The sequence below is a fragment of the Euphorbia lathyris genome, chromosome 8, assembly GCF_963576675.1.
Source record: "Euphorbia lathyris chromosome 8, ddEupLath1.1, whole genome shotgun sequence".
NCBI classification, from domain to species: Eukaryota; Viridiplantae; Streptophyta; class Magnoliopsida; order Malpighiales; family Euphorbiaceae; genus Euphorbia; species Euphorbia lathyris.
In genome coordinates, this window is record NC_088917.1 from 16,490,600 (window position 1) to 16,500,077 (window position 9,478).

The 9,478-nt window shown below is 33.9% G+C and overlaps 1 protein-coding gene across 1 annotated transcript; it reads right to left on the reverse strand.

Moving 5' to 3' along the window:
- Window positions 1-1,656: 1,656 nt before the first annotated feature.
- LOC136203864 (probable polygalacturonase At3g15720) lies at window positions 1,657-9,261 on the reverse strand. The gene is made up of 11 exons (XM_065995088.1): window positions 9,173-9,261; window positions 8,109-8,189; window positions 6,054-6,145; window positions 4,814-4,878; window positions 4,442-4,579; window positions 3,648-3,816; window positions 2,878-3,087; window positions 2,696-2,777; window positions 2,491-2,599; window positions 2,252-2,368; window positions 1,657-1,896 (listed from the first exon to the last, which is right to left on the reverse strand). Exons 1-11 carry the CDS (start codon window positions 9,259-9,261, stop codon window positions 1,657-1,659), a joined length of 1,392 nt encoding a protein of 463 aa, XP_065851160.1.
- Window positions 9,262-9,478: the final 217 nt, after the last annotated feature.

Genomic DNA, 9,478 nt, shown 5'->3' on the forward strand with positions numbered 1-9,478 from the left:
TCCTTTTGCGTAACTTCAAAATCGATATTGTTGTAGCCTAAGAAAGGCGTCTAAGGAATACCGTCTCGTAACGTCAATGCTTCACCCAGCTTGGGCGATATCAAGCCATTCGAGACCGAGTTATAACAAGCTATAAACAGGCCTCCATGATTACGTAGAACAACATGCATACCGAAACAAGAGGGGTCGAAACAATAGTTGCGTCTACATTGTATTTCACCTGCTCTTCTACTCAGTTTCTCTAGAAATTCTGTCTTTGCTTATTGCCCTGATTCCTAGTCATCCTAGTATCAATATTGGTCATCTGCCCTTGCCGCCAATTATGTGAAAACCACATTGAACTTTTAACGCCGTTGTTGGTATTCTGCCATGACTTCGACACCATGACTTCGACCAAAGCTGGGCATTCCTCCGTGTACAGATAGACAAGAGAACCACCGCCAAAAGACAATTTTCTGCTTAACCAATCTTTGACCTGCTTCCATTTTACTCCAGGAGTTGTGATTGAACTATTGCCCAATATTGATTCACGTACGAACATTCCCCAAAGAGATGTCAGTCGTGTTCAACGTGGTTCATACAAAGAAAACACTCAATTAGAACACTAACGTGCTACCGAATGAGGCGAATTCTAGTAGGCAATTTAGTAGCAAATCTCCAAAGGAAAAACTTCAATTTAGGGGGAAGAACTAAGTTCCATAGATTTATCCATCATTTTCACCTTGGCACCATGCTATGAGCAGACTCAATAATCTGATACCTAGCTTTTAACGAGTACAAATTGTCCTTTGAGAAATGTCAGACGAAAAAGTCATCTTTATCCGAGAAAGATACCACCATTTATTCCAAATGATATTGACCTCTGAACCATTTATACCATCATTTTATCAACTATTGACACAAATTACCTACTAAGCTTAATTTGCTATGTAATTTTTAATCCAACTTGCTAATAAAATTGATAAAATTGAGTAGGACAAAACAATGAGAGTAAACTTATAAAATAGAGTGAATATGAATTTTAGTTTCATTCACGTTTGCCCTTTAAAAAAAGCAATGCAAATGACTCTTTTCCAACGAATTGTTTGTCAGGAAAAGTGTCATTTGCATCGCGCTTTTAAAGAGACCCACGCATATGTAATCATTTGCATCGACTAAGAGCTTTTACTTGAATTACTTACTTGATCTTCAGTATATACAGGGGCAATCCCGACGCATGGTTCATCATGAGTTTCAAAATATGCTACTTTGATATAATATTGGAAACCCAAGACTTCCTTTTATTTTGTGACTGTATAAAAAATGTGGTACAATATTGTATATATAAATACATCAAAGGCGTTGTTCATTTTGGAATCTCATACAAATTAATGAAAGTTTTTGAACTAATTGGTTTTTCAAGGACAGATTCAAAAGATGACATGAAAAATACATCTAAAAATGGTCCAATGCCGAAAAATGAAACATAACAAGATCAAATTTCATTTTGTTCGAGAACATGAAAATGAAGTTGAAGTTAAATAATTGTATTAAACAAATTGTAGAGATTATAACTTTGGTATAATATTGGAAACCCAAGACTTGGCTTTATTTTGTGATTGTAACAAAAATGTGGTACATTGTATACTTGTATAGAGTAAAATTAAAAAGAAACACCTAGCTAATTAGTGAAGTTAGACAAGGAACAATAGGTTGAACAGAATGAGAAGAACCATGGACATTTTGGCAATAAGCTTGAGTCTGAGAATTAGATGATGAAGAGGTTATGTTAATGTCTTCCATTATGATATTATTACATCCTATGGTCTCACTGCATTCCAATTTAATTGCTTCATTATCTATTGTACTTCCATGGAAATCTCTGTATGTAACATCACTCACTACCACTGCTGTTGTCTGCAAAAAACAAACAAAAAAAAAAGAATTAATTAATCACATTTTGAGTTCATTAATTACACTGTTTGTTGACTGTTATTCTGCTTTTACTTTTTTCTTTTAATAACATTGGCGTACAAGGAGGAGGATTGGATCCGTATGGACTCCCTTTATGGTATATTAGGGTAGATATATTGAAGGGTGGGTTAAATGAAGATGAAAAATAGAAGAAGAATAAGATGAAGGAAGAATACTCAGACAAAGGTCCAGAAGAAAGGAAGAGTATTTTTCAAATATAGTTGGGATGTCCGGTTGCTCCCTTCTCTATTGCCAACTCAAAAAAAAAAAATTACACAAAAAAGTGTAAAAAAATTACCCCATTTTGGCAATTATGTCCCCCATTGCAATAGTATTGATCAATAAGTATAGGGTTTTGGGTATCTATTAATGTGATATGCTCGAAACTGATTGTTTTTGCAAACCCTAATCCACCCTGAAAAAATATACAAAATTATAAGAAAATTAGTAAAACATGATATTTAAATATATACTAACTTAATTATAAATATTTTGCTTGGTTATTAATAATCAATTAATTTTAAAATATATAGATACCTGCCATGTCTTGATTCTTGCCCCATTTTGAGTTCCATTGAAAGTACAATATTGAACTTGAACATCTTCTACAGTATCATTTCTTCCATCTTTTCCTAAACGTCCCACACTACAACATAATATACATTGAGAATTTAATTAGCGATTTTAAAAGTTAAGCATCTAATTTCCTTTCAAAATAATAGGGTTAAATTTCCCTACGAACCTAATACCATGGCCCGGACCGCAATTCACATTGGTGATTGTAATATGGTACGATTGGCCATTGATAGCAACACAATCATCACCTATTCAATTTATAATAAAAATTCTTTATATTTTTATGCATTAATTAATTAATTAAAAAAATAAATATCATGCAAAGATAATTTTAAAAAATATAATCACCTGTTCCGATGTTTGAGTCAGTAATATTAACATATGTCGACTGAGAGATGTCGATTCCGTCAGTATTTGGACTCTCTTTGGGTGCTTGTATTTGAGGATTGGAGATAGAAACACCATTACAATCACTAATTGAGATATGATTCTTTGGGCTGTTAATGTGGGTGAGGCCACTTAGTTGAAGATTGTCACATTTGCTGAAATGCATAGCCTGTAATTAATTAAATAATATATTAATTAGTAATTAATTTTGTTATTTTATAAGGGTCAAATTTATCAATAATCATATATATCAACTAAGATTAATTATATCAATTATTGTAGGGAATGGTGTAAGAACTTACCCCGACGTGGTAGTAAAACCGTTGCTAAAGGTAGCAACGGGCGCATTAACAACATTTTTCGAACGGTTTTCAAAACCGTCGCTACAGTAAAAAACCCAACGGTAAAAGGCTTTTTTTTGTAGTGTTGAGAATTTCTGCCGATATTTATTTTAAAAAGGATAAAATTAAACTAAGGTTTATGCCACTTTATATGATAAAAATAAAATTAATCTTCTTTGCTAACTCTTTCTTTATATAAAAGAAATAGCGACATCTCACCGTAGGTGCTCCGTCGCAATTTGCATAACTCCCCTCAAATATAAAAATGGAAATCAATAACAGATATCAGAACTCAACTAACAAAAGTAAAGGAAATAGAATTTAGCAGGTAAAAGGAGAATATGATAATTGAATTAGAAGAAAAAGTAAGTATATAAAAGATTAGGAAATTTACAAAATTGTGGAGTTTTTGATTGGTCCACCAAACACAACCTTGGCCGTCGATGGTTCCAGATCCGACGATGGAGAGATTAGCAACATCTGAGAAAGACAACCAGCCATCCAATGGACATTCTTTCCAATCATCTCTACTTGCGGGTGCAACTATTTTCCCCAATACCTGTCCACACCCAATACAACTAATTAACTACCATAAATTAATTGCTCAATATACATGTATTTTGAAAATATATATATATATATATATATATATATATATATATATATTATAAAGAAGGAATCAAGATGCATTTAATATTTTGTAACAAAAAAAAAATAAACATATAATTTTGATAATTTATTGTAGAAACAGCATGAGAATATGATGCGAACTCTATATGGTTGCATTTTAAGGAGTTGTTTGAGAAATAGACGAGGAACGAGTGATATGAGATATCAAAGCTCCTCTTTAGTTGGGAACAGTAAAATGACCACGCCTCACTACAAGAAAGATATTTTTTGTAGGGAAAATTTTCCTCATTAAAGATCAGTATTCGCCACTACAGGCTTTAGTGGCGGGAATAAAATTCCCCACAAGTTCTCAATTCGCCACAAATGTGCATATTTTGTTGCAAAACACTTTTCCTGGTGTTTCACACTTTGGTGTACAACCTTCATTTTCTCACACTAAAATGTACACCTCACATTGTGTTATACAACAGGTAAAAATGACAGGTCAACGGGCCTCCTTAGTATTTTTTGCAATTACTAAAAGTGGGCCACTATGGTAAGATATTTTCAATGACCTGAACAATAATTGTGGTGGAGGCACAAGGACCCGAAAATTTCACCGGCTGCAATAGAAATGTTTTTCCCTGTGGTATCTCAAGGCTAGGGGTGCCCTCTTTAACTTGGCACAAAGCCTTCCAGGCTTGTTGAAATGCCTACAAACATGCAATTTAATTCACATCAGCAATGGCGAAGTCATGACACAATTTTTTTATTTTTCTAGTGTTAAAAGAAATTGAAAACAGAGTTATGGAACTGGACCGAGACTATTAAAATGGTGCTGCATCAGCATTTAGAGCTTGACATGGCAGCATCAGAGGGGTCCCGAACCAGTTGGGTCTGGGACCCCTATAGAACCATTCATAACAAACACTTGATTTTATACTTACATTGGAATCATCAGTTTCGCCATCTCCAACAGCTCCAAAATCAACAACATTAGGACCTTCAACCACTTATAAAATAGTGCAAAAGTACAATATTCTGAGAAATACTTCCTGCACCATTAGCAAATTTCATAATTAATGACTATAAATTTGATATTTTCACTAATTAACTTCAATTATTCTCACCATTTTAAAGGGTTAGAAAATTAAGAAAGAACAAAAGCTATATATTATACTATGATATTATCTTAATCTTTGCTTTGATCAATATTATCAATAGATTATATATATATATACATGTGATCGATATTATCAAGGAAAGAAATCACATATATTTTTAAAATCTGGCAAGTGAAATCAAACTGGATTATGGACAACTGAGGTTAAAATTAATTAAATTTTTTTAAGTCAAATCTGGTAACCAAATATGATTTACTAGTTAGTATGATTTTGTGAAATTAATTCATTTCTGTTAATTACTAGTGGATACGCCTACCATTGATTCACCTAGGTAAGCTTTTGCCAAAGGTTCATTTTCCCATTAGGTACTTTGATTCGACCCATGATTCTTGGAGCACTACGTTGTATAAAGGACCTAGATAGGATGTCCTTATCATTCCCTCTTTCTTTTAAAGCGTTGGATCCCGATTCGCCAATAGTAATTTCAAAGGACCTATCTGGCTTCCATGGACTGAGATCACGTATATTGAAGGTTGGTGACATCTTGGCTAGCCAGTTTGGTAGGGTCACGTGATAAGCATTGACATTATTGATCCTCTTACTCACTTTATATGGATCGTACCTTCTTCATCGAAGTTTGCTGCTCGGGGCGCTGACGAGTCTTTCTTTGCTTAGGAAAACCACCACTTCACCTCCTACTTCGAACTGAAGGTCTATTCAGTGTTCATCCACTTTTGCCTTCAAGTTATGGTTTCATTTCTGAAGAGTCTCATTTACCTCTAGATACATCTGCATATCCTCATTCGCCAACTGTTGGGTGATCACATTCCCTCCATTATAAGCAAACTCTACCTGAGCCAGAACCAAGTCCCACATCCTGGGCTTGTCCTTACACTTGCTTCTGAGTAAATTCCCTAGGGTCCGGTTAACCATTTCTTTCTGACCATCAGTTTGCGGATGTGCGGTAGTACTGAACTTTAAGATCGTATCGAAGAGCCCATAACGTCCGCGAAAAGTGGCTCAAAAACTTCGTATCTCAGTTTGAAACCATACTCTTTGGTACCCTGTGTAATCTTACTATCTTGAAGAACATTTTTTGGTGGATGGGGCATCATTTGTCTTTTGGCAAGGGATAAAATGGGTATCTTGGAAAACCTGTCAACCACAGCAAAAATGGAATCCATGCCCCTCTAGGTTATGGGTAATCCGACAATGAAATCCATGGACAAGTCTTCTCATACATTCTCTGGCACATGTAATGGTAAATGTAGGCCGGTGTTGGTCGTGTGTTGCTTGGCGGTTTGACAAATGTAACATCGCTCCACCAAATAAGCTACACCCCTTCTCTGTTTTTTCTCCTTCTTCTAAATTACAGGAGCATTTTTTTTTCTTTCTAAAAACAACACATATGAGGGGACTGTTTAAAGCGATATAAGGATTTTTGTAATTTACAAACGGCTTGAGGCCGAGCCGGATCAATAAAACCAAGAGGTTGAACCATATAAACAGCCTCATGTAAATCCACATGTAAAAATGCATTCATGTTGAAATACAAACCAGTTAAGTGCAACAATCAAAGCAAATACAAGACGTAAAGTAGTGGGTTTGACCACTGGATTGAATGTATTGTTGAATGAGTTGACCGTATAAATTTGTTTTTCTCTTTCTTAATACATAGCAATTTCTACTTCCTCTTTAAAATTTCTTTTTATTTGACAACAAAACTGAGCAAAATTTTGGAGTGTATGTTGAACGAGTTGGTATTAAGCAATACGAACTCGTATCTTATTTGAGTGAGCTGTTTTATCATGAAAACGACCAGATTATACGACTGCTTACACTATTAAAAGATAGTCACAAACGTCTGAAAGAGAGCGAGCTCGTCACCGACTCATCCCAAATTTGTATTTTTTTTTTGTTTGTGCAACAGCAAGTGCATTTCCACTACAAAAAAATGGATTTTAATAATGGGAGAAATAGTTATTAAAAGTCCAAATACCCTTAGTAAAAACGTTTAATAAGTGGAAAAACCACTTATGGACCTCTTATTAAACGTTGCCTTGCTAATTATTTTCCATAACCTGAATGAGTCCACTTATTAATAACTTGCAATAATGAGAAATCTACCATTAGTAAAAAAGTATTTGTAATAATTAAATATTCACTTATTAAAACTAATTATAACAAAAAAAAATCACTTATTAATAACTAATTATAATAAAAAAAACCCTTATTAAAACATATTCAAAATAATAATAAAAATTCACTTATTAAAACCTATTTATAATTGATAAAAATTCCTCTTAATAAAAATAATTACAATGACAAAAAAATCTCATTATTAAAATATTGACATTACACCCATTTGGGTTTCTAAACTAAAGCTTCAAAATCAATTAGGACATCAAACTATCAAAATCATCAATTAGATCTTTGAATTAAGTAAAAATCAATAATTAAGTCCCTAACATATCTTAAAATCGGAAACTCCGACTATTTGATAGAGACTGTAATAATATTTGTATTGGTTCAAAATGAGTTTGGGGAATAATTTCTGAAGCTGTTTAACCTAATTATTATCCATGGGTCCTCAATTGAATATTTTTTGTTTAGAATTTGGACTCGATTAATGATTTTTAGCTAGTTTATGGATATGATTGATGATTTTGATAGTTTAGAATCCTAATTGAGTTTGAGGATCTAAATGGATGTTATACCTAAAATATTTATAATAACTAATTTTTTTTTGTTATATAATAATGAACAAATACTCAAGTTAAATCACTATTTTTTTACAATTAAATCATCACAACATAAATTAACCACAAAAAACTACCATATAATAAAGATTGAAAACAAACCATACAATATTTACAATATATATACTTTTAATATGTTCACAAAAGTTGTCTGTAGAGTTAGTTTCATCAAGAGATAGAAACAAATTTCCTATTTACTTAACAAAATATATCCAAAAAGCCGTTTGGATTCTAATCTGTATCTTGAACCCAAAAGATAGAGACAAATTTCCTATTCACCTTAAACTAGCATCAGCATGCCATTTACTCCATAACACTGACCCTATGAATCGATTAAAAAAAATGAACGAAGCTAGTACCATGAGGCCCAAAGCTGCCTTAACTTCTCACTGCAAACCAGAACATATACCACCATAAGTTTCTCTTTCTCTGTCTCTCTACTGAAACAAAACCACATATCCTTACATTCACAGTCAGAGCATCAACAGAAAAAGTGAGAACTAATACATACCCTTAATTCGCTTTTGTTAATAGTATTTGACTCTTCTTCAATTCACTGATAATTTCACTTCTCTGCAATAGAAAATAACGAGTCAAACACTAATTGAAGTAAAATTTGGGCGAAAACCCAAACATTGACACTATTTCAAAAAGTACATGTACAAAACCCAAAGAGTGTGAGAAGGAGGCAGATTACAGCAAGGGATTGAGCAGAATGAAGTGCAAAGCATGGGATTGGAAATGACAAGAGTGTAGGTAGCAACATATTTTTCACATGTAACACTTTGAACGGTTGTGGGCCTTTTGACCCATGCATTTGCTGAATTGGTTATAATTTCCATAAGTAACAGCCAAGCTATTACTTTAATTTATCATAATTCTTTACTGCTGAGTTCTGTTTTATCTCTTATTCTGGTGAGGCTTGTAACAGCCAAGCTATTACTATTTACCACTTGGTATGCCTTAGTTTTCCACCAAGCTTTGATCAATCAACAAGTTTTATTGTGTAAATTAAATAAGCCTAATCTATAATCTTCATCCTATGTAGCTCTCATCTTTACTTAGTTGTTCATGTTCAATTCCCACTTTCGGGGTGAGGATTTTCAATTCCTACAAGTTTAGCTCGTGAATCTTGAGAGTTTCACAGCTCCTTCAACTTTTGCTTGAGAATATTTTTGATAGTTTGTAATTAAAAACTATGGCCGCAAATCCAATCCGTATCAAAAATATTAGACTATGTATTTAGTTATTATTTATCTGTAATTATTCTGTTACCTATCTCTAGCCTAGAATATAGGTTCAGTTGTTGACTATAGTTGTTCACTACAGAGTGAACTGTATTCTGTATAAATACTTCAATTGATATCAATAACAAACACAGAGAATTATACTCCTTCATGGTATCAGAGACCCTAACCCTAACCCTTCTCTTTCCTTCTTCTCTATCGTCGCCGCCGCCGCGACACCGTCTCTAACCATACGGCCGCCGCCGCCGACTTTCATTCCGGCCATCTTTCCCCTGCCGATACATCACCCAAATCGCAACCCGTTCCTTATTCTTCTCGTCGACAGTAATGAGCACCATCACAGAAAAATCCTCCACCGGTACCCCGCCCAACACCAATTCGACCATGAACAACACAGACTCGAACCCAAATCACCATCCGTCCCTCACCGTCTCCAATATTTCTACCTTCATCAAAATAACCCTAGACGTCGAAAAAGGGCA

Bases quoted from the DNA above. Each gene is read 5' to 3' on its own strand.
- LOC136203864 (XM_065995088.1), bottom strand. From the start codon at position 9,261: ATGGCCGGAATGAAAGTCGGCGGCGGCGGCCGTATGGTTAGAGACGGT. The intron at 2,778-2,877 runs GTGATTATATTT...TAAATTGAATAG, and splicing joins TGACTCAAACATCGGAACAG to GTGATGATTGTGTTGCTATC. The intron at 1,897-2,251 runs GTAATTTTTTTA...TGTTTTTTGCAG, and splicing joins GACATAATTGCCAAAATGGG to ACAACAGCAGTGGTAGTGAG.